General features: G+C 47.5%; 1 protein-coding gene across 5 annotated transcripts; it reads right to left on the minus strand.

Annotated features, from left to right (window-relative positions):
- Positions 1-13,191: 13,191 nt before the first annotated feature.
- PIGV (phosphatidylinositol glycan anchor biosynthesis class V) lies at positions 13,192-23,150 on the minus strand. 5 transcript variants are annotated; one of them, XM_029948704.1, is made up of 5 exons: positions 23,043-23,150; positions 21,962-22,056; positions 20,084-20,218; positions 15,869-16,990; positions 13,192-14,524 (listed from the first exon to the last, which is right to left on the minus strand). In XM_029948704.1, the coding sequence occupies exons 3-5, from the start codon at positions 20,159-20,161 to the stop codon at positions 14,243-14,245; spliced, it is 1,482 nt and encodes a 493-aa protein (XP_029804564.1). In that variant the 5' UTR covers positions 20,162-20,218; positions 21,962-22,056; positions 23,043-23,150; the 3' UTR covers positions 13,192-14,242. The 5 variants fall into 5 exon arrangements, with proteins under 5 accessions (XP_029804564.1, XP_029804565.1, XP_029804563.1 ...); XM_029948705.1 differs by lacking the exon at positions 23,043-23,150 and adding an exon at positions 22,873-23,036; XM_029948703.1 differs by lacking the exon at positions 23,043-23,150 and adding an exon at positions 22,589-23,036.
- Positions 23,151-25,133: the final 1,983 nt, after the last annotated feature.

A 25,133-nucleotide genomic window follows, 5' to 3' on the forward strand; every position in this document is an offset into this window, starting at 1 on the left:
GCCTGGGCCCGGGATGGCGCTCGCGCCCCGCGGCCGGCCCCGGGCTCCGCGGCCGACCCTGAGTGGCAGCGGTCCCCTCTGCTTAAAGACAGGACAGCAGCTAGCTGCGCGCTCCCGGGCGCCCTCTGTTCCCTTGCAATGAAATCATTTTTTGGGTGTCCCCTGTGTGCCAGGCACCTTGCCAAGCGCCGAGATTCGAGTGGTGGACTTCTTGATCTACTTCTGGCAATCTGTAATTCCAGAGCCAGGCTTCACCCATCCCCGAGGACTGACTGGATGGTATTGGGGCGGGGGGACACAATCTGTTTTGAAACCCAGGGGCCTGTTAACTACTGTCTTGGAGTTCAAAGTGCCCAGTGGGTGTGTGTGGCACATTCTCTGACCGCCCTCATCCAGATCTGTGATGTGGATCCAAACCAAGGGCTATCTAGATATCTGGGTTGATGTAGAGTTGATGCCACAGGGCCTCCTTATTTTTCAAGACTGTTGGGTATATTTGCTTTTCAAATTGCTGTGTAACAAATTGTCACAAACTTTGTGGCTTAAAACAATACAGATTATTATCTCATACATTCCAGGTCTGGAGTGCCAACCCGGTCAGTTGAATCCTTTGCTCTGAATCTCAGAAGGCTGCAGTCAAGGAATCAGCAAGGCTGCATCCTCATCTGGAGACTCAACCGGGGACAAATCTACTTTGCAAGCCCATTCAGGTTTTGTTGGCAGAATTTATTTCCTTAGAATATATGACTCAGGGCCTGGGATTTTTGCTGGCTGTCAACTGGAGGCCTCCCTTGGGTTCCAGAGGCCATGTGCAATTTCTAGAGATTCCCACCTTTCCTTGCCACGTGGGCTTCTCCCATGTGGCCTCTTACTTCATCAGGCCCACAAGGAGAGTCTGACTCCAGTCCGCTAAGACAGAGTTTCCCATTATGTAACTTACCATGTACGTAGCCGGAGTGACATCCCGGCACCTTTGCCATATTCTTTTCTTATTTTTTTATTTTTTGTTTGTTTCTTTTTGAGACAGAGAGAGACAGAGCATGAGCGCAGGAGGGGCAGAGAGAGGAAGACAGATAATCGGAACAGACTTCAGGCTCTGAGCTGTCAGCACAGAACCTGATGCAGACCTTTGCCATATTCTATAGGTTAGAAGAAAGTCACAGGACCCACTTGAACTCAAAAAGAGAGGATCACACAAAGATGTGAACAGCAGGAGGCAGGAATCACCAGGGGTTACTTTAGGGTCTGTTCACCACACTGGGGTTACTGGAAAACATAAGGAAAAGTATAGGTAAAGGGAGAGTTGGAGCCTGGCATAGGAGAGAGTAAAAAAGAAAGTCAAAATACATGATGCGGAGGGGTGGAAAGGGAACAACAGTGACCTCAAGGATCACTAATTGTTACACATGCCAGAGGCTGCCCAGCCACGCCCCTGGTGCCGAAGATCCTGGGTTTGATGAGCCCCACCTTGGCGGGAACCGGGCTGTGGGCTTCTTCCCCTCTTGCTCCTTGGCTGTAGAACAAAGTTAAAAACTGGACATACTGGTTTCAGTAAGGATTCCTGCTGTCCCACCCAACTGGATTCTTTTGCAGCCCTGAACATTTGCTTGCTCCTTGTCACTTTACAGAGACTCAAACTATCCTGCCTGATTTCAGCCTTCCTCCCCTCTATCTCAGAATCTCCCCATTTGCATGGATCCTTTCCTCTTATCTGAAAGATGTGGGCTTCCTTTGCCCCTGGCCAGGCCTCCACTCATGTCCTCTCTCTGTTCATAAATACTGCAAACACATGCTCTCTTCTCCTCTATCAATTAAAAGGCAAAATGAAACTAAAATACCAACAACAGAAACGGCGTTCCATGTTTGGCTCCCTCCTCCCTCTAGTGTCAGGTTTATCTTTTTCTCTCTCATTTAAAGAGTAGCTGTCACTTGCATGCCACCTAGCCATTTATGACTTTTTTCAATTTAGCCTCTGTCAACATCACTCCTCTAAAACCTCTATCTTGGGGCACCTGGCTGGCTCAGTCTGTAGAGCATGGGACTCTTGGTCTCAGGGTTGTAAGTTCAAGTTCCTCACTGGGTGCAGAGATTACTTAAAAATAAAACCTAAGGGGTGCCTGGGCGGCTCAGTTGGTTAAGGCATCTGACTTTGGTTCAGGTCATGATCTCATGGTTTGTGGGTTTGAGCCCCTCGTCAGGCTCTGCACTACAGTGCCAGAGCCTGCTTGGGATTCTCTCTCCCTCCACGGCTCTCTCTCTCAGGTTCTCTCACAAAATAAATACATAAAGTTAAAAAAAGACTTCTAGGGGCACCTGGGTGGCTCAGTCGGTTAAGCGTCCGGCTTCAGCTCTGGTAATGATCTTGCTGTTTGTGGGTTTGAGCTCCGCATCAGGCTCTGTGCTGACAGCTAGCTCAGAGCCCGGAGCCTGCTTCAGATTCTGTATCTCCCTCTCTCTCTGACCCTCCCCTGCTCATGCTGTCTCTCTCTCTCTCAAAAAAAAAAAAAAAAAAAGACTTCTATCTTAAATGTCACTGATGACCCATTTAGTGTGGCATAAACTACTCATTCTCACCAATACTCACAGTTCCCAGCCTCTTACAGATGGGTGTGGCCAAGTGACTGAATTCTAGCTAATGGAACGTGAGTGGAAGTGACAAGCTGGCTCACGAAAGTCCCAGGTGCTGATCTTTGCTCCCCTTCCCATCTGCCAGCCGAATGGAGGAGACTCTGAGACTCAAACTAGATGTCCCCATTCCAAGTTTCAGGGTCCCAGTCCTTCTCAGTCACTGGAAAGACTTAATAAGGCTGAATTCAACTGACATAATTCTGCAACATGCACAATATTTTATTTGCAGCAAATAAGTCTGGGGACTGGAAGAAATAAGATATTGTTTTACGGTTATCCTGGAAACTCTCTGGTTCTCTCACTTTGACTTAGACAAAGAGTCTAAAGATCCAACCTTGTCATTTTCTTTCTGCAAGGACTCTGATGCACTCAGAAGCATTCCAGCCATACCAAGTCCTCATAGTCATCATCACCTCCATAACAGTCAAGTGCAACAATCACTTGGGCCCCCAAGGCACTTTCTTTAGTTGGCACTTCATCACAAATAACCACAGGTGATAATTTGATTAATCACAATGCCACAGCATGCCGTGGATTCGTCGCATTGTGTTTCCCATTGGCAAGGAGCTCGGCACACTGAATCCAATGAAACAACCAAACCAGATCCCTATTCCCATCTTTTGAGGTCTATTTCCTGGGACTCCCTCTGAGTACCAATTTCTCCATCAGTCAGGGCCCAGCCAATGAGACAGAACCATACCAGTCATTGCATAGAGGGAATTTAGTATAAAGAACAGTTGAGACAGTTTACTAGGTATAAAGCTGTAGGTAAATAACTGGAAGTTATTAAACACAACTTAAAGGGTTTTTTTTATGTTTATTATTTTTGAGAGACAGAGTGCAAGAAGGGGAGGGGCAAAGAGAGAGAGGGAGACAGAATCCGATGCAGGCTCCAGGCTCTGAGCTGTCAGCAACAGAGTCCAACATGGGGCTCAAACTCGTGAACCAGAGATCATGACCTGAGCTGCAGTCGGGTGCTTAACTGACTGAGCTATCCAGGTGCTCCTTAAAAAAATTTTTTTAATGTTTATTTTTGAGAGAGAGAGAGAAAGCATAAGCAGGGGAGGGGCAGAGAAAGAGAGAGGGAGACACAGGATTTGAAGCAGGTTCCAGGCTCTGAGCTGTCAGCACAGAGCCAGACACGGGCCTCTCAGGGCTCAAGGGGCACCTGGGTGGCTGAGTCAGTTAAACGGGGCTCTCGGGGCTCGAACTCACAGACCGGGAGATCACGACCTAAACCAAAGTTGGAAGATCGCCCGACTGAGCCCCCAGGTGCTCCTAAAGACAACTTTAAAGTTGTAAAAGGACAACTCAGAGATCACGGAGGCAGCAACAGCAAGGAGGCGTCTATGGCTCAAAGGGCTGGGAGAACAAAAGGAAGCATTTGGAATCCCTCAAACTTAGGAACTTATAAGAGGGGCTCCACAGGGCTGATGCTCAGACCTCTAAGTCTAGTGCTGGTGTCTGGTGTCTCCGCACACGGAGGAGGGACCAACACCGCTGAGGACGCAGTGCCACCTAGCTGGTGCCGGTGTCTCTGACTGGGACGCCGTGAAGCTGGTTCTGAAATCACTGAAAAAATCTGCAAAGTGGACTCAGCTGCGGCTACAGGAAGGCGCTGCTGCCACCCAGGTGGAGGAGCGGCGCTAGAGTGACCTCACAGGAAAAGGAAGCAGACAGCAGGGCGCTTCTCGGCCTCCGCTGGGCTCGCTAGCTCCCTCTAGTGGCCCTTATTGGCAGAGCCGAATACAGAGCCCGCTGACCGAGCAGAAATGTGCTGGGCAGAGCCCCCAGCTTCGTTATCTCAAAGGAGAAGGTAGAAGGTGGGTTTAGAGCTGAGAGAGAGCAACTTACTAACTAGCCCGGGCACTTTTAGAAAGTATTAGAAGAAAAAGGTGAACGTAGTTGAGAATTAGCTGGTTTTCAAGCTGAGATGGAAGGGCAATAGAGAAAGTCCAGAGATAACGGGGCATCTGTAAGGCAAATATCAGCTAAAGTGTGTGGACTTCCCAAATGTTCACATGACTGTGGTGTAGCCACCATTACATTGACGCAATGGGTGATGAAGCAAATAAATGTATCAGTTTGAGAATTCTATCTAGGAAAGAACTTGAGGGTGGTTAGTGTCCCGTGGATCTGACTAGAAGCAAATGGAACAGAAACCTGTTATATTAATTTTGTGTGTCAACTTGGCCACCCTATACAGTTACTTGGTCAAATATTATTCTAAATGTTTCTGTGAAGGTATTTTTAAGATGAGATTAACATTTTTAAAGTTTATTTATGTATTTGGGAGAGAGAGAGAGGGAGAGAGAGAGAGAGAGAGAGAGGTGGAAGGACAGAGAGAGAGGAAGAAAGAAAATCCCAAGCAGGCTCCACACTGTCAGCACAGAGTCCGATGGAGGGCTTGAACTCATGAACCATGAGATCATGACCTGAACCAAAATCAAGAGCCAGATGCTTAACTGACTGAGCCATGCAGGCATCCTGCTTAACATTTTTAAGAATATATGTTTAAAGTAATCACCATACCCAAAATGGGACTTGAACCCATGACTCCAAGATCAAGAGTTGCCTGCTCAACCAATTGAGCCAGCCAGACACCCCATAAGGTGAGATTAACATTTAAATCAGTAGATTTTAGGGATACCTGGGTGGCTCTGTCAGTTAAGTGTCTAACTTTGGCTTGGGTCATGATCTCACAGTTAGTGGTTTTGGGCCCCGTGACAGGCTCTATGCTGACAACTCAGAGCTTGGAGCCTGCTTCAGATTCTGTGTCTCCCTCTCTCTGCCCCTTCCCTGCTCATATTTTGTCTTTCTCTCTCTCTCAAAAATAAATATTAAATCAGTAGACTTTAGTGAAGTAGATTATTTTCCATAAAGTAGGTGGGCCTCATTCAATCAGTCGAAGGCTTTAGTAGAAAAAAAGACTGACTTCCCCCAATCAGGAGAGAATTCTGCCAGCAGACTACCTTCAGATTTGAACTGCAACATCAACTCCTCCATAGTCTCTGGCTGTTGGCCTAACATGCAGGTTTTGTATTTGCCAGCCTCTATAATCATGAGCCAATTCTTTCCCTTGCACCCATCCCTACGCACACGCACATATGTAAACGTATACATCTCATTAGTTATGTTTCTCTGGAGAACTCTGACTTCTACACCAAAAAGGTTTCGTGGTAACTGTATTGCCAAAGAATCCATGAGACCAAATTAAAACAAAACTTTTGTCTGCCTAAAATTCATATAATATCTCAAGGGATCCCGAATAGCCAAAATAATTTTGGACAAGAATGAAATAGGAGGTCTCACACTTCTTGATTTCAAAATGTACTACAGGGCACCTGGGTGGCTCAATCGTTTGAACGTCCAATTTTGGCTCAGGTCATGATCTCGCAGTTCGTAGGTTTAAGACCTCCATTGGGCTCTGTGCTGAAAGCTCAGAGCCCGGAACCTTTTTCAGTTTCTATGTCTCCTTCTCTCTTTGGTGCTCCCTGACTCATGCTCTGACTCTCTCTCTCTCTCTCTCTCTCTCTCTCTCTCTCTCTCTCTCTCAAAAATAAAATAAACATTAAAAAAAAGTCAAAGTGTACTACAAAGCTACAGGAATCAAAACAGTATGGTACCAGCATAAAAACAGACATATAGACCAATGGAATAAAATAAAAAGCCTAGAAATAGCCTTGCATAGAGGTGCCTGAATGACTCAGTCAATTAAGTGTCCAACTCTTGATTTCAGCTCAGGTCATGATCTCATGGTTCATGGGATCAAGCCCATGTGCTGTTGACAGTGCAGAGTCCAGGATTCTCTTTCTGCCTCCCTCTCTGCCCCTCTTCTCCTTGCACTCTCTCTCTCTCAAAATAAATAAATAAACATTAAAAAAAAGAAAAAGAAATAACCTTGCATATATGGTCAAATGATTTCAGCAAGGGCTCCAAGACCAGTCAATGGGGCAAAAAAAGCTATTAGGAAAATTGGATATTCCCATGTAAAAGAATGAAGTTACTTTTCTCTCATACCACATACAAAAATTAACCCCAGATGGATCAAACACTTAAACATAAGCACTAAAACCATAAAACTCTTAGAAGAAAACAAAGAGAAAACTTCATGACATTGGATTTGGCAATGATTTCTTTCTTTTTTTTTTTTTTTAACATTTATTTATTTTTGTGGGACAGAGAGAGACAGTGTGATCAGAGGAGGGACACAGATTCCGAAGCAGGCTCCAGCCTCCAAGCTGTCACCAGAGAGCCTGATGTGGGGCTTGAACCCAAAAACCATGAGATCATGACCTCAGCCAAAGTGAGACGCTTAACCAACTGAGTCACCCAGGTGCCCTTGGCAATGATTTCTTGCACATAACCCCAAAACCATAGGCAACAAGAGAAAAATAGATAAATTGGACTACATCAAAATTAAAAACATTTGTGCATCAAAGGACTCTATGAACAAAGCAATAAGACACCAGGAAACCTAAGGAATGAGAGAAAATAGTTGCAAATCGTATATCTGATTGGTATGCAAAATATCCAACAACTCAAAAACAACAAAAAACAAGCAACCCGATTTAAAAATGGGAAAAGGAGGGGGCGCCTGGGTTGCTCAGTCGGTAGAGCATATGGCTTCGGCTCAGGTCATGATCTCACGATTTGTGGTTTTGAGCCCCACGTCAGGGTCTGTGCTGACAGCTAGCTCAGAGCCTGGAGCCTTTTATCGGATTCTGTGTCTCCCTCTCTCTCTCTCTCTCTCTCTCTCTGACCCTCTCCTACTCCATCTCTCTCTCTCTTTCAAAAATAAATTTTAAAAACATTAAAAAAATAAAATAAAAACAGGAAAAGGAAAGGGGCCTAGGTGGCTCAGTCGATTAAGCATCCGACTCTTGATTTCAGTTCAGGTCATCTCCTGGTTCGTGGGATCAAGCCCAAGGTCAGAGCCTGACACTGCACTGACAGCATGGAGCCTGCCTAGGAGTCTCTCTCTCCTTCTTTCTCTGCCTCTCCTCTGATCATGTTCTCTCTCTCTCAAAATAAATAAACTTTTCAAAAGTGGGCAAAAGGGGCGCCTGGGTGGCTCAGTCGGATAAGTGTCTAACTTTGGCTCAGGTCATGATCTCATGGTTCATGGGTTCAAGCCCCGTGTCGGGCTCTGTGCTGACAGTTCAGAGCCTGGAGCCTGCTTCAGATTCTGTATCTCCCTCTCTCTCTGCCCCTCCCCTGCTGGTGCTGTCTCTGTCTCTCAAAAATAAATAAAAAACATTAAAAATAATTTTTTTTTAAGTGGGCAAAAGCTCTGAATAAATATTTCTCCAAAGGGGGGGCACCTGGGTGCCTCAATTGGTTAAACGATCATAACGATCAGGTCACGGTCTCGTGGCTCACGAGTTTGAGCCCCATGTCAGGCTTCGTGCTGACAACTCAGAGCCTGGAGCCTGCTTTGGATTCTGTATCTCCCTCTCTCTCTGCCTGTCCCTTGTTCACACTCTGTCTTTCTCAAAACAAATAAACATTAAAAAAATAAAAGAAAATTTCTCCAAACGTATACGTTTCATGCACCAGTAAGCACATGAAAAGATGTTCAACATCACTTACCATTAGGGAGATGCAAATCAAAACCACAATAAGACATCACCTCAAACCCACTAGGATGGTTATTATTTAAAAAAAAAAAAATAGGGGCACCTGGCTGGTTCAGTCGGTAAAGCACTTACCCCTCTTACGCTTGATCTCAGGGTCATGAGTTCAAGCCCAACATCGGGCATGGGGCCTACTTTAAAAAACAAAACAAAACGAGTGGTGGTGAGACTGGAGATTTTTGAAACCTGTGCATTGCTCGTGGGAATGCAAAGTGGTGCCACTGCTGTGCAAAACAGCATGAGGGTTCCTCAAAAAACTAAATCGATTACCACGTGATCCATCAATTCTGATCCTGGGTATATACTCGAAAGAATTTAAAGCAGGGCCTTGAACAGACACTTGTCTACGAATGTTCATAGTATCATTATTCATTAATAGCCAAAAGGTGGAAGCAACCAAAAAATCCACTGATGGACAGATGAAATGTGTTGTATTCATCCAATGGAATATTATTCAGCCGCAAAAAGAGAGGAAAATGTGACATATGCTACGCTCAATAGGGATGAGCCTTGAAGATGTAATGAGAAGTGAAATAAGCGAGTCACAAAAGGACAAATACTGTGAAGGAGTGGCCAGATTCACAGAGACAGAAAGTAGAATGATGACTGTCAGTGGCTGGGGCGGGGGGAGCGGGGGGTGGGGGAGTGGGGAGTTACTGCTGAATGCAGATCAGGTTTTAGTTTGGGAAGATGAAAAGGTTCTGGAGATGGGTGGTGGTGACTGTTGCATGACAACGTGACTATACTAATGCCACTGAACTTTACACTTAAAAGTGGTTAAAATGATAAGTTTGATGTTATGTATATTTTAACACATACACACCCAGGAGTGCACCTGAGTGCGCGCACAGGTGCCCCGGGTTGGCCAAGATTTAAAATAACTGTTTAGTCCCTATGCTTGCAGCAGCAGGAGGTAGCCTGTGAAACCTGCACATTCTCCAGGAGGGCAGACTCCCCAAAGCCCATCTCAGATGTGGCCCTGAAGGATAATCAGTGAAACAGAGGGCACAGCCAGGAGGCATGGAGAACAATGCACAAAGGAGTCCCTCCTGGAACCAATCAGGGCCTAATCAAGGAGTGTCCCCAGCAGCCCCCGGGAAGAGGACTTTGACAGTCTGACCAGTTGGAGATTCAGAACTGCTTTGGATCTGAGACTGCTATATGTCTTCAATTCTTCCCTTTTCTCAATAGATAGTTATATGAACATTATTCTTGTGCTGCCTTTAGATTTTTTTTTCCCAGTTCATAAGGAACCATATTGGAAGCAGACAGAGAGACTTGGAGCTGAATATAGTTACTAGATGGGATTTCAGGTTCTCCCTTGGGAAGGGGTGTGTTCTCTCTGTGAGAAAAGCAAAAACAGGTATTTGGCTCTGAAAGACAGATTGAGGCAGACACAAATATCTGCCTTTTCTTCTTCCTAAACCTACATCCAGACTCTACTTCCTAGTAGGGTTGCCAGATTTAGCAAATAAACACACAGGTTGCCCGGTTAAATTAGAATTTCAGATAAATAGCGAAGATTTTTAGTAGAATTATGTCCTGTGCAATGTTTGAAACATAAATATACTGAAAAAAAATTTGTTTACCTAAAATTAAAGTTGAACTGAGCATCCTGTATTTCATCTGGGAGCCCTACTTCCCAACCTCCCTTGCAGCCATGTGACTGAGTTCTAGTCAATGGTGTGAAATGCAAGTGATGTACATCACCTTTAGGTCAGGCCTCTTAAAACCTCTCTGAAAGCAGAGGACTCTGCGCATCTAGAGGAAGGGAGAGTCGCAAAATGGAAGAAGCCCGGGTCCCAAATGCCTAGGTGACTGGGTATTAGAGTCTTCCTCTCCAACTTTGCAACAAACTACAATGTAAACAGGAAGGAGCTTGTACGATGAAGCCACTGAGTTTTAGAAGTTGTTTCTTACAGCAGCTAGTCTATCCTAATCCCTAAACCAGTAACTTTTCCCATTCTTTCCTTAACAGCATGTGATCCTAGTAACCATGGGTTTTTTTTTTAATGTTTTATTTATTTTTGAGAAAGAGAGAGAGACAGTGTGAGCAGGGGAGGGTTAGAGAGAGAAGTAGATACAGTATTTGAAGACAGGCTCCAGGCTCTGAGCTAGATATCAGCACAGAACCTGACACGGGGCTTGAACCAACAACCGTGAAATCATGACCTGAGCCGAAGCTGGAGGCTCAACCTACTGAGCCACCCAGGCGCCCCCTAGTAACCATCTTTTGCTTCTTGAAACTCTCTTCCCCAATACTATCTTTTTCTAGGCCTTTGATGATGGTGGTGATGATAAATAGCTACCATTCATGAAGTTCCTACTATCACCAGATGCTGTGCTAGAGCTTTATCTAGTGTCTCATTTAATCTTCATAAGTACTGTGTGTGGTTGGTGCTATCACCCCCATTTTCAGGATGAGGAAACAGGCTTAGAGAAGTTGAATCACTTGCCCAAGGTCTTAAGGACCCTCCTTCTCTCTCTACACTTTTCTTTTGGACAGTCTCAGCCGAGATCATAGCTGCTGCTGTAACGATCATGTCTGTGTGGATAGCTCCCTGAGCTCTCTCCTTGCCTCCAGTTCCACATTTCCGGGCATATGAATGTGTTGAATGTGCTGTCACTGTAAGCTCAGCATGTCCGAAGTGCAGCCATTCCTTTGTTGAACTGTTCTAAACATTTTTCATTTAGTTTCCACAATCCTATGAGATAGATGACGTTATCCATATCCATGAGGTAGACAGTGTTATCCACACTTCACAGATGAGTAAACTGAGGCCTAGAGATTCAGCATTTGGCTGACATTTATGTCAGTACACCGCAGATCTCAAGGCCAATACCTCAGTTCCACTCAAGCTGAGCTTCTCCCTGTCCTGTTCCATTGCCTGCTTCCTATACTCATTCTCAGCCCTTAACTTTTTTTTTTTTAATGTTTTATTTATTTTTGATACAGAGAGAGACAGAGCATGAGAGGGGGAGGGGCAGAGAGAGGAGACACAGAATCTGAAGCAGGCTCCAGGCTCTGAGCTGGCTGTCAGCACAGAGCCTGACGCAGGGGCTCGAACCCACGAACGTGAGATCTGACCTGAGCCGAAGCCGGAGGCTTAACCGACTAAGCCACCCAGGCGCCCCTCGGCCCTTAACTTTCAAATCCTCTCTATCCTTCAGAGTCCAGCTCAAAGGCTATTTCCCCGCCAAGTCTGTCCAGGTATTACACACAGGAAGGGATCACCGCATTGTGTGAATTCACAGAGGACTTCATCTGTACCTCACTTACCTTTTTCTATGCATACACGCAACACTTTAATTCCTCTTCATCATGAACAGTTCAAGTAGAGAGCTACAGAGCAAGAAGTTTATGTGGCCCTTCAGTCTGCAGAATTTACCAATTTCTATCTTGATTAATGTTTGTGTTTCTGCTAGCAAGTCTCTTGGACAGTTATCTGAGGACAGGAGGTATAGCGAGTCACCTTTAGTCCCTAAAATCGGCATTAATAAACAATTGTTGAAAGAACCAATCAATTTCAGATCCTCTGAGCCTGTGCACACTATGTTTTTAGATAAAGGTGTGAAGGTCTGTTCAAGAAAAGAAGTGATTTTTCCTCAAGGGGACTGGTAAAGACATGTCAAACCCTCCTTCTCCTCCCACCTTCATTAAAGAACAAAAAAGCATCTACTTCTTAGGTGTATGAAGCGTCTGGTTTCTGTTTTAGCTGGGTCTCAGAAGGAAATGACTTTTCTCTGAAATTGTAGACACCCAACCCAGCTGCAGCATTGTTAGACCTCAGGGTAAACAGGAAGCTTCCTGCCTTGGGCCCTTCATGTCCCTCTCCCAGACTATTAAAGACTGTTAATAGGATGGTAAAAGGACAGCTGCTGGCCATAAAATCAGCCCATTCCTTAGATCCTGGGAGAATAGCAACTAGATCCCTCCAAGGTCAGAGAAAACTAGATCCGTCTCCAGGTCACATACCAGGTGTGTCCACCTAGCTGGGTCCTCATTTATCTCCTCTATGATCAAATGTGACCAGGATGGACTTTGCAGAATACCAGAGTTTGGTTCCTCGGTATTAGTGGAGAAAGTGGGATTTCCACTTCAAGGGTTTCTGGCCCTTGAAAGAATTTGTGTCTGCAAGCAAACCGTCCTGCTCATCCCTCAAAACGAGGTGGCGTGGAGAATCCAGGAAAGCAAAGGAGCTAGTGCTCCAACCTCTGCGGTACAGAGCTGAAATAGGACCTCGTCTTCCTGCACACAGGGTGGAAGTCCCTGGATTTGCAGCTGTTGGCGAGGAAGGAGGGAATGGTTTCTGCCAGCTGGAGGGGCACTAGGGCAGGGGTTATCCTCTTTTGCCAAGAAGGGCACTCGGGTGTCTTGGCAGAAGGCAGAGGGTTGCCCCGATCTGTGTGTACATTTTCAGAAGCATTTGACTCTGGACCAAATGCTCTCAGCTGTGCTAAAGCTGGGGCAATGGATGGGAAATGCTTATTGGCCAGGCTGACTAGAAGCTCCCACAGAGGGTGTTGGGGCTCGGCCAGGAGCTTCCCTTCAGCTGGCAAGTTCAGCTTTCTGTCATGGTCAGAGGGAGCATGTCAAAATTCCAATTCTCAGTGCTCTCCAGAAGCTATGATTACCCATCTATTTTGAAATTTCTGCTTGTTGGATTTTTTAAGCTCAAATAGGGATTGAGTGGTAATGATACAGAGCCTCTTACCTGGCTCAAAGAATGAGCAAAAATAACTCAGGAGGAGCTAGTGCTCTTACAGCCAGTACCGTGATGGGCTAATAACCAAAGGGGAGCCAGGGAGATACCATTTCGTTCAACCTTGTGCTTACCCACAATTTTTCATTGCATGCTGCCTGGTTGGCTCCTCCGACTCATGTCTACCAACCAAGCAAGGACAGACACTTGGGCACGGCAGGAAAATCAGTCACCACTTTGACCCTTTACTTGCCCGACACAGATTTACTTACACAGGTCCCAGGGGGCCTTATTTGCAGGTGTCACTGCTTCCCCTCATTCAAAGGAAAGGTCACTTGAGTGACTCCTCAGGGTTGCACCCAAGGAGGGAAAGTTTCTTCTAAGTCCTGAAAGCAGGAAAAGTGGGTATTTTCTCCTAAAATCACATGTTGGAGCTGCTACATGAAGTGTTTAGACTGGGATGATCCCATGGCTTAAGGCAGCTCCGAAGATCTTAGAGCAGAAAAGGACCTACTAGATGATATGGCCCATTGCCTCTCCTCTCCCAGTAGGATAGTATTATTTCCCCCAGTTTCAGAAGAGGTAACTAAGGCTGTGTGAAAACCCTCCCAAGGTCACAGAGCTGGTAAGTGGGGTTTTACTGAGGACTACAATCCAGGTCTTCTGCCTCTTTGTGCAATGTTCTTTTTATCACGACTTTTTCCCTAAGAAATTTGCAGTATTTTTAAAAAGGTAATTCATTGGATACATAACCAAAAGTAGTTTAATTTGCCTATCTTTGCAAGTTTTTTCATATAAATAAATGAACGAATCGTGAAAAAATTAATCAGAAACAATGTCCCATTTGAAAGAGGTGGTCCCACTTTACTTCTTCCCGCCACTATACTGTTCAGGCCTCCGCCATCATGTGTGGACTATTACCAGCCTATCAGCTAGAGCCTTTGCTGAAACTGACATGTAAATAATTTACATTTAAATTTACATGTGTGTCAGTGGTAAGTTTGCAACTATCTTTGCTATGCTTGGTGGAGGGAACAGATCCAAGTGTAACTTTAGACCTGGAGTATGATTTCTTCACTTACAGAGAAAATAGCTACAAGTCTAAAATTTGCCACAGCCAGGACCGGCAGGGGCTCTCCAGTGGCTCACGCTTCTCCCAGTCCTGACCAGTCTTCAGAGAACGAGAGACAGAGGCGTTCTAATGGATGGAGCGAGGGTCCCAGGGCAGTGGAGACAGTCCCAATATGTGTATTTCCAGACCCCTGAGACTCCAGGTCATGTCCAAGGCAGGAAGTTGCAATGTAGGAGTAGTCCCAGGAGCCAGTAAGACAGGAAGTAGCCCAGAATGCAACGTGTGATGAGAGAACAGGTTTTCCAGTTGTACAAAAGTCCCATGATAGAATTCCTGGGGACCTTTTGTCCTGGTGGGGAGTCCCCTGCAAGTGGCTTCCAAGGCCCGGTCTCTAGGGATCTCAGCAGTGGCTCTTGATCCTGAAGCAAGTAAGCCGAAAACCAGTACACAATAGGAGTGGAGGAACCTAGAAACCTGGTGAGAACCTGAAAATCATCAGAGAGGGGAAATCCACATTTATTGGACTGTCACTGCTGCAAACCGGACGAGCGTGGGGTTTCCCTGCTGCTAGGTGAGCCACAGCCCCATGACTAGAAATGTAATGTACTGGAAAAGAGATGCAGCAGAACTTAGGATGTGCCTGATAAAGCTGGGTGTGACACCAGCCGGGTGACCTCAATGTTACAAATAAACAGCCACAGACTACATACCATAGTAATGGGCCAATCAACACTAAAAAACTCTATGGGGTCCAAGGTTAGCCTAGGGCCTGGACTCTAAACACTAGGCTGTGATGTGGGGCTCTGGGGACCTGAAGTGGTTCCCTCATCCCCTGGGAATGGCAAAACAAGAGGGAAAAGGGGAGGGGATCCTGTGATTTAACATTTTCCCTTCTAGGGGAGTTCAGAGCCAAGTCTCCACATGGCCTCCCTCATCTAAGCTGGAAGCCCTAAACTCTGCTGGCACTCACTCTACTAGTTAATCCAGCTACAAACACAGAATGCTACTTTCTATTTCCCCTGTGCCTCTTATTCACACAGCCCAGAGAACTTCACAAACAGCCGATGTGCGCCTCCAAGAGGCAGAGACTAAGGAGTGGCTGGCACAGAGAAAAAAACTTCCTGGGGATTATGTGGGAAATGGGGCCATAGCCAAGAATAAAAAAAACAGAAAGTAGCAAACCCTTCCCATCCCTATCTCCCCACCCCCACCCCAAACATGGCACAAGGGATCTCCTCTGGAGACAGCATCTGCCAGAGCGGAGAGTGCCTCAACACGTCAGCACTTGGGTAGACACTCTGGGGTGTTAACCCTACGGTAGGGGAAGGTCCCAAGTTCTCTGCACTTACTCCTTTATCACCGTCTCATCAGGTCCTTCTACAACTCTCGTGCCTCTGCACACACCCTTCATCTGCCTAGAATAGTTTTCCTCTGCTTCTTAAACACATTCCTTCTTACTCTTTAGTAGGACTCAGCCTTAACATGATGCCCTCCTTGACTCCTTCAGTCCGTTAGCTACTCTTTGCTCGGTGCCTCCATAATACTTTATCTCAAAACAGCAACTCCTCTTCCACCCCTCTACACTAGGATTTTATCTGGTAAGTGTCTGTCTCCCCATTTCTACCATGAGACCCACCAGGGCAGCAATCTTATCTCATTTGTCCCATTCCTCAGTGGTCTGGCCCAGGATCTAGACAAAGAGAGCCCACAAATAGTTGCGGAATGAATAAATTAGGTGCAGGTTTCTCAAATGGGAGAGCCTTCCTTGTCCCCGACCAAGGAGTTCTGGCTGTGTTCACCCCCTCATGCCGGCCAGGTGCCCACCTCACCTGAACATGCATGCACAGACTCCCGAACAGCAGCAGTGCTGCGGCATGGACCACGTACACAAACCCCCGAGGGCCGAGGAATCCAGAATCCGATTTTTCTAGGGTCTTACTCTTCTTGCTCCTTTGCATCCCAAGAGTAAGGCAGAGCCAAGGGTGGGTGGTCACATATGTCCACGTTGCCCAGGTAACCAGTAGGGCCACTGGTGCAGCCAGTAGGAAATTGGGCATCTGCTTGAGCTCATAGTATCTCAAAAAGCCAACATTCCAGTAGACATCTTGGATATAGCTATATATTAGGGGAAGTGCCCAGGAGCACCAAGGTGGCTCATTTCCCTCCACGATCCGGTAGCCCTTGTCCACAGCTAGCTGCAGCAAGGGCTTAGGGATGGGGTGGGCTGAGCCTGACAGACAGAACTGGGTATAGGCATAATACTGAAAGAGGGCAAAGGGAAGGCCAAGCATGAGCACAGAGAGGAACACAGAGCCCAGCAACTTTAAGAGCTGTCTCAGAGGATTCAGCACCAGGAGAGAGAACAGAAAGCCTCGGAACTGAGAATACACGAGGAAGCCAATGTTGACCAGCCCATTGGAGCGTACACCTGTGGCAAGGGCAAAGAGGAGACCACTAGTCCAGCTTCGGCCCCTTTCCAGCTGCCCCATGGCGCTGAATGTCAGGAGGGCAAACAAAGCTTCCGAGTAACCAGCTGCCAGGAACACATTGGCCGGGCTGAGGCAGAAGAGCAAGGCTCCGTTAAAGGCCTGGTGGGGACAGCGCAAAACCAGACAGCCCAGGTCGTGAAGTGCGACTGCAGCCAGCACAGAGAACAAGGAATTGAGCAATGCTGCTGAGATTAACAGGCAACTCCGTAGGTTCAGTACTGCCCGCAGGGGTCTCAGGAGTTCAGCTCCCACCAGGAGAGCCAAGGGAAAGCCAGGGAAGAAGGCAAAGTTGTGCTCATACAGATAGCCGTGCTCGGCAATGAACAGGAAGTGTTCAGCATCCCAGTGCGACAGGCCACCCAAAAGCCCTTCCACGAGTTGGTCCACAGAGCCCGAGGGGGCGAGGCGAGGAGGAGAGAAGGCTTCTGCATGGTGATCTGGGATGACGGCATTGAAGAAAGCCTGCGGGATGAAGAACTGGGATTTCAGTGGAGCAACTGGAAGGGAAGAATTACCATTTAATAAAATGAGGAAGAAGAGACTTGTTGGAGGACAATCATGTGTTCAGTTCTAGACTAGCTAAAGTTGAATCAGACATTCCAGTGCAGAGGTCAACAAGGCAGTGAAATAAGAGTCTGAGGGTCAGGAGGGTGGTCAGAGCTGGAGACATAAATTCAGGCATCATAAGTGCACAGAAGGTATTTAAAGGCATGAGACTGAATGAGATCACCTGGAGAAGTAGTATGGCTAGAGATATCAGGGGACTGGGCCCTGTACGTGTCAACATTTAGAGGCTTGAAGGACAATAAGGATCCAGAATGAAGATAAAGAAGGAACAGTCAGTGAGGTACGAGAACCAGGAGAGAGTGGTGTCTTAGAACCAAGTGAAGCAAGGAAGTGATCAACTCTGCTAAGTGCTACTGGGAGGTCAGGGAAGACGGAGACTGAAAAGTGACCGCTGGGTTTAGAAATGTGTAGGTCACTAGTAAGTTCGACAAGAGCTATTCAGTGGAGTTGAGGACACAGTAGACTTCATGGAATGGGTTTGGCAGAGAAGGGAGACAGCGCAAGAAGACAACTATTTGGATGTGTTTGGCTGTAGATGGGGTAGTAGCGAATGGCAATGTGGGAGGTAAGTATTTGTGAATGGGAACAATCTAGTGGAAAGGCAACCCCCAGGTTTGCAGGAGAGAGGGGAGAATGGCTGGAACAGGCAGAAGGGGGTAGGAGCCGCTACATTGGTAGAGGAGCGGGGCATGGAGAAGACAACCGGGTTCAGCCCCACTTCAGCAGTAAAGGCCCAGAGGTGCGGAAGGAAGCATGCGACAGGGGTGGTGGGAGCAGGCACAAGGTCACTTCTGACGGCATCTATTTTTCTGAGTTTTCACTCAGGGAAGTAAGTTGGGGACAAAGGTGTTAGGGACTGGAACAAAGAGAAAAACATGTAAAATAAGTCATCTGTGACCCTTGTTCTCAAAATAGGCTGTGCACTGGAATCATCCAAGATTAAAAAATGTCTGGGTCCCATCCCCCGAGTTAATGATTGAACTGGTATGGGATACACCCTGGGCGTTGACTTTTTTTTTTTAAAGTTCCTCCAGGGGGATTCTGATGTGCAGAACACTTTGAGAGAATGGGAGGGTGAATGGGCCAGGGAAATACACGAAGATTGCCAGGTGGCACTAAGGATTGATTCACTTGGACCAATGACCTTGCAGAGAAAGAGACCAGTCAATACAGTTGTGTGTTCTTCTCTGGGCAGATGCAGGAGTAGACAGAGAATGAAATTGAGCTGTGGCTGGGCTTTTTTCTCGTGACTAAGTCAGGGAGAAGGGAGCAAGCGAATTACGTGTGTATGCCTGGGGACCATGGAATCTAGCGGGCTAAGGGGCATGGAAGTTGAATGGTGGATGAGGCACAGTGAAACAGCGGTAGAACCAATGGATTTTAAGCTCTGAGGGGCTGGCAGAACCGTTAGAACTGGGTTACTAGAGGGAGTGAGCTGGAAAGATAGGAGATAGTCGTTAGTTGTATCGGCTTTATTCATATTGAAACCACTAAGAAGTCAACAGTTCTGGAAAGAGCAAAGGTGAATCAGGAGCTAAAACCTTCAGGGAATGAAGAGGAATAAGTTGTCATTAACAGAGATGCCAACAACAATGAAGGGTAACTGGGGATATCATTTGAGGCATGAGATTTAAAGCTGGGGTAAGAGAAGGACAATGAAATAGAATTATTGTCAAATGTCTCTTTGCATCATTAGATTGTCAACTACTTAAAGGAAAAGAGACCAAGACTTTTCATACTCACCACCTAGCACAGTTCTCGGAACAGAGTAGGCCCTTAACATTTGTGGTGGTTGAGTGAGAGAAGAGGAGACACACTCATTGCCAGATCACCATCTGAATTAGTCCTGGTTCCCTATCCCAGACACCAGTTCACGGTCCTGCCAGTCACTCCTCTGATGCTGTTCAAAGCCACCACTGAGTCAGTTTCCCTGTACAACCCCATTTTTAAGGTTCTCTCTCACTTTGGTCGGTTTATCAGGCCACTTTCAATAGTGAAAACAAATGGGACAGGAGAAACAGTCACAGATAACAGCCCTCGTCTCCAAGTTGAAGCTACTTTTAACTAAATCTGGGGCCCAGCGGAGGCTGCTATGTCTCAGTCCGGTAAGGGAGAAAGGAGGCTTCCAGAAAGGAACCAGCTATGAGCCTGAGAAAGTGGCATTTGTTTTTGGGTGGGGGAAGCACACATAATCCTGCTAATATAACACTCCTATGTTGCTGACACACATTCAACAACACATGAGAACATACTAAGCACTGAGCACTGTGCTAGGCACCAGACGGAATTCATATTTGTGTGAAATTGGATTGAAATATGTATCAAGAGCAGCCTCAGAGAGGAAAGGGAGTTGTAAAAGTACAAATACATTCTGAGGGTTGTGGTGGGTGAGGCAGCAAGGGGAGATACTCAGGGGAAGAGTCGGGATATTGCTAACTAACCGAATATATACAGGTTGTCTCCGGATCGGGCACTCAGCTGCCGGACACAGTGCTGTCTCCTGGCAAGGGGACTTATGGCGATGCCTTGCACTGTCATGCCCTGAAGGCATCTCTCTTTATAGAACCTCATGGTCTATTAAAGAGACTACTAGCTCTGGAGTTAGGAACCCTGGGGTCTGATTCTGGCTCTTCTCTAACTTGCTATGTGTCTTTAGGGAAGCCATTTAACCTTTCTGGGCCTCTGCTGCTTCATATGTAAAACAAGGGATTAAAAGACCATTTCTGGGGGCCCTGGCTGCCTCAGTTGGTAGAGCATGCAACTCTTGTTCTTGAGGCTGGGAGTTTGAGACTGAAGTTTACTTTAAAAAATAAGTATTTTTTAAAAGACCATTTCTAAGAGTCTTGACCACTTCTCAGTTATCAGGTGTAGATTTAGGTGTCTGTGGTCCCAACCACATGGAAGGGTACATCTGAGAGGCAGAAGGAAAATGGGGACGATTCTTACTGCCTAGCCCAGCATGTTCAGGACAAAAGATCAGAGACTGACCTGCAGCACCAGAGTCAGGACACGGCAGCGGACCGCAAACCTCAGCACCTCTTTCCTGGCCGAATCCAGGGGCCACATCCTCTCACCACCGGGAATTCAGGGGTGTTGCTGCCAGGACTGAGCTCCCACAGGCTTCTGAACTCCAAAACCCAAGAAGAAAACGTCACATGTGGGCTCAAAGTAAATTCTTGAAAGCATTCTTCACAGGAGACTCCCCGTTTGACACTCTATGGCAAACCTCGCCACTTAACTGCCCAGATGAGAGACAAGCATCTTGAAGGCAGATGGGACCACTTGGTGTCACTCTGAAGGATTGTATTGTCAGGAAAGTTCTAAACAGATGGGCATGAAGTTGGCAGCTAAGCTCTCAGAAAATCTTTAAAAAGCCTTTTGAGTGCCTTCATGCAGGAACTAAAGACCTGGGTTCAAGTCCTGTCTGTCACTCACAAGGTCTCATTTAGTGCTTCTGAGCCTCAGTTCTTTATATATAAAATGGGATCAGACTATTTTCTCTCACAAAATTGTCATGATAGTGAAATGGACGAAAGTGTGAAAAAGTACGAGCAACCCCATGTTGTGGCTGCTATTATTTGGTGTGTGCCCTTTTCCTCCTGCCCAGAATAATAAACTAGATCCCAAACCAGAGTCCCAAAAGTGGGGCACAGAACTGAACTGGAAGACCATAATGACTACACACTCTAGCCTAGCTCTCTGATGTGTGTTCAGCTGGTCTGTTAAATTAAGTGGAGAAGGAAAAGAAAACCACCACTCAGCAGGACGTCAGCCAGCTCACATTGCTAAAACAAACTTAGGGGGAAGACAGAGTCGACTACTAGGGATGGAGAAAACTCTTATTTCCCCATCTCTTTGTTGGAATGGCAGCAATGCATAAACAATCGCAAAGCCATTCTGAGGCAAGGAATGAACTTTAAGGCTTTTTTTTTCCCCCTAACAGTTCCTTGGGCTAAAAGAAGTAGCAAAGGCTCCTACGGAACATTCAAACACCAGTCTGGAAAATCAGAAGTGGGGGGCAAGAGCACCAGAGGCAGCTCACGGATTTGGGGTGAACTACTTCTAAAAGAAAAAATATTGACACTGAGAAATTAATGGAGAGGGCTGGAAGACTCTTCTTTCTTATCTGGCCAAAACCTATCACATCTTTAGGTATCATCTGTTTCTGGAATTCTTCTCTGGTGCTCACTAGACTCTTCGAGATGATCTCACTGTACTCTGCCTAGTCCGTCTTTACTGCTGTTGCCTATTTAAGTTGCTTGTGAGGGCAGGGGCTTTGTCTGTTTTGCTCCCAACTCCACCCCCAGGGCCTGGCATTGGAAACAAGCATTTCAAGCCTGTGTTCTCATTGAGTGGAAGTGGCAAGAACAAGATACGGCATCACCAGTTCATTGGCTCAGGATATAAAATCACTGCCTTAAGTATTCCTCCCACCATATCTCACAGTAAGATCAAGATCTAAGTCACAGAAGCCACAGGAAAATACAATTAATTCCTCCAGAAAGGGAGCAAGGCTGGCCAATACCAACAGTACATTTTCCTCAGCAGAAGGGGGCGCCTGCTGCTCACTCCATCGCCAGGAGGCCAGAAGGAAGGGAGGGGCCGTTAACGCCACACCGGTTTGCTCATCAAGATTCAGTTCAAAGGCAAGCTTTTGAAAAACCCAAAGAGCCGCGGTAGTTTATGAATCTACCCAACATTTCCAGCATCTGACTCGCTAGATCGAGAGGAACTGTAGAAACAGGTACAGCCAACCTCACACGGCAGCTGATTCTGTATCCTCGGGTGAATTCATTTTTTTCCCTTCTTTCACTTCCCACGCACATGCAGAAGAAAAAGTTGGGGACAGAAAAGCAGTTAACCCACCTCTGCCTCTTCATCAGGCTTCCATTCTTCCTCTCCTTTCTCCAGAGTCAAGCTCTAGCCCCAGCGACCACAGGAGACATGTAACCTACTCTTAGCTTACAGGTAAACCAAGTAAAAAACAAAATAAAGCCAGTGAGTTGTCCCTCTTGGCTAGCTGCAGCCCTCACTTCCCAACAGCCCCTTTGCGAAATCACAGATTCTTGAATTGGCAGGACATTTATAGGGCAACTAGTTTTACTCTATTTTCCCGGGAGTTAAATATGCCCCAAGTGCTGAGTTCTACATCAGAGATTTCATTAGACCCTGTGAGGCCAGGATAATTACCATCGCCATTTTATGGATGTGGAAACTGAGGCTCACTGAGGTCAAATGACACACCCTAGGCTATATTTAAAGAGAATGTCATTTCCCCCCCCTCTGGAACTTCATGGTCTTCCGACCAGCCCTCACCGGTATAAAGAGGATGAGCTCTTTCAGAACCAGGGCAACAACCCAGGTCTCCCAAGTCCTAGCCCAATACTTGTCCAAAGACAGCGCGTGCTCTTACTGGGTATGCTTAGGGCAGGGAGGACCCTATCTGAGACTCTGGGGGCGCCTAAAGCGGAACCCCGGACCCTTGGATGCTACCTTGGAGCATCCTCTGTGGACTCAGTAAGTTTCCGTGACTCAGGGTCCTCGGGGCCAGAGGCCTCGCTGGCTTTCGCGAGCCAGGGGCCGCATTCCGCTAGCCCAGCCGGGTCCGAAACCCATTCTAACCCTCTTCTTTCGGACATCGTCCCAAATGGACAGTGGGCACCTCTTCTCCCAAAAGGGGCCATGGCTCAGGGGCTACTCCCGAGGGGACCGGCGGGGCCCCGGCCTCAGGCCGGAAGGCAGGGCAAGGCGGGAGGCTGTAAAGGAAGAGGCGGCACCGGGAAGCTGCTATGGCGGAGGGGCGGGGCTCCCCGCTTCTCAGCGGCCTCCGCCTCATTTCCCTCGGCCTTCGTTTGACGACTTCCCTCCCCCGAGAACTCCAAGGCTCCCGAGCCGGCGCCTGGCCCACAACACCGGCCCGTCTCGACCTCCCAGGCGGGGCCCGAACCTCAGCTCCTCCATCCGGGGCCCCGAGCGTCCCGCGCTTGCGCACCGGCTCCGCAGAGGCGGCCCCGCCCCTCTCCTGCCCGGACTCGGAGCCGCCCCGCCCCCTTCCGCAGCAGCCATGTTGATTCCGGGCGGGCGGGGCGGGGATGGCGAGGACCCAGGAGTCCGCGCTCCTCTGCCTTGGCATCTTCCTGCCTTGGTGGCACCTGAAGAGTTCCCCCTAGCGCTTTACGCGCCTCAGCTCCCGTCCCCCTCCTCCTGTTAATCCCCCGGTATCAGAGTCAGCGCTCTCACGCGGTTGCATCCCGCAAACATCCACTGACTTCCCGATGTGTGTTTGTGCTGAGGCTCTCGGAGTTTCGTGCCGCCTCGCGAAGCCAGAGAGAGCCACAACTTTCCCTGCTGTCGGACCACAACAGCTCAGCACAGGGCCTGGCACACAGTAGATGTTCTCTGAATAGAAAGAAAAGCCTTGGGGTTTCTGTGGCCAGCAGTGGCTGTCTGCGTCCTGCGTGTGAGGAAAGTGGGGGATCCCCCTGCCTTTCCCCTTCAGCTACCGGGGACCTCGTGTCCTGCTTGGATCCCCAGCCCCACCTCAGGTGGCTAATGAGGATTATGAAGGAAATTTAAGAGAATGCGCCCCAGCCTCCTCCTGCCCCAGGACTCTTCTTCCTCATTCAGGCAGTTGCTCTCGTAGGAAGTGGGGCCAAAAAGAAGAAGAAAAAGAAGCTAACTCAACAAAACCGTCTGTTAGGGAGGAGCAGCCGGTGGGCACCCCTGTAACGGAAACTGTTAGAACAATTTTGCACCCCTCCTTAAAGGAAATAGATAATAAATCCTTCTCCGTTGGTGGATTTCTTGTTTCTCAGGATTCCAAAGCCATTCTGTGGTTTCAGTTAGTCGGCCCTCTAAACAGAGCTAGGGTCTGGGTTCGCCTCTGGCCACAGCCCCAGCTGAGGGAGGGCTTTATCTTCTGCCACAGCCATTAACGTGGGTGGGAACAAAGGGATGGTTGCTATCTCTCCGGGCAAAGAAAACTGGCCTGCATCAGTTCCGTGGGGGCCAGGGACTGTAGTTTTTGGTTCTCACTCATTTCAGGCTCTGAGACCCAGGGTGTCCTAAGTACTGCCGGGTGTCAGGTGGATGGGGTAGAAATCACATTGCAGTCCTGTGTTGGAGAAGGGGGAAAATGGAGAGGACCCTTCCCCAGGGTTTTCAGTGCCACTTGTTCTCAGCCTCAGAGGCCTGTGAGTGCATCAGCAAAGTTGTGGTGCACACTCGTGACTGGCGCCTGAGGTTGTGGCTCGAATCTCTAGAAGTCCAGGAGGCTCCCAGCAGCACTCCATTTACAAAGACAAAACTGAGCAATGTACTGTACTTGCTGTGTGAATTCGCAAGGGAGGAAAGACATGCATCCCTAAGGTTCCCTCTATCCATACCAAATTCTCTCAAAAATCTATTTGTACAAAGGACGGGGGGGGGGGGGCTCTTGCGACAAGTCACAATGTTTTCTGACAGCTCAACGGTCACCCGTTTGAGGTAGAACTTTGTCCAGAGCCTCAGCTCTACTTTCCAGCAATTTCTCCTTCCTTCCTTTCTCTGCTGCCCACCCCCCTCCTCTTCCGCTCTGTTTCCTGTTTCATTTTCTGGCTCCTGCTCTGACAGGAAAACAAGAAAGCTGAACCTTGTGCTCTCAAAGCCCTGGCTTGTCAGAATGGAAGAAGACTAGGTGGGATGGGAGGGGGCTCTGGGCCTCCAAGGCCGTGGATAAGTAGTTGAAGAGGCAGCTCTCTCCAGTCTGCTTTTAGAGTCTGCAGCTAAAATGGAGTCTGCATCTACACAGGAAGCAAACTGAGCAGCCCGCACTGTGGGAGAGCCAGGGAGACAGGGATGTATCCAAGGGCTCCACAAAGAGTCTATACCACCCATCCACCTCCATTAAGCAGAAAATGTCTTACACCAACCAACAAATGATTTCATAATACAAATCCCTGATCTAAACAATACAAGCAACACCTCACTATTTCTAGAATCCTAGAAGGTAAGAGAGTTACAGCATTTCTGTTTCGTGAACTTGCTTGGCTCTGCTCTT

The sequence above is a fragment of the Suricata suricatta genome, chromosome 8, assembly GCF_006229205.1.
Source record: "Suricata suricatta isolate VVHF042 chromosome 8, meerkat_22Aug2017_6uvM2_HiC, whole genome shotgun sequence".
NCBI lineage: Eukaryota > Metazoa > Chordata > Mammalia > Carnivora > Herpestidae > Suricata > Suricata suricatta.

Excerpts from the sequence above, each read along its gene's own strand:
- PIGV (XM_029948704.1), bottom strand. The coding sequence starts at position 20,161 with ATGTGGCCCCTGGATTCGGCCAGGAAAGAGGTGCTGAGGTTTGCGGTC. Across the intron at positions 16,991-20,083 it reads TCCTGACTCTGGTGCTGCAG|GCTTTCTTCAATGCCGTCAT; the intron begins GTCAGTCTCTGA and ends TTCATCCCGCAG. Across the intron at positions 14,525-15,868 it reads GTCTGTGCATGCATGTTCAG|GTTCTCACCAGGTTTCTAGG; the intron begins GTGAGGTGGGCA and ends GATGATTTTCAG.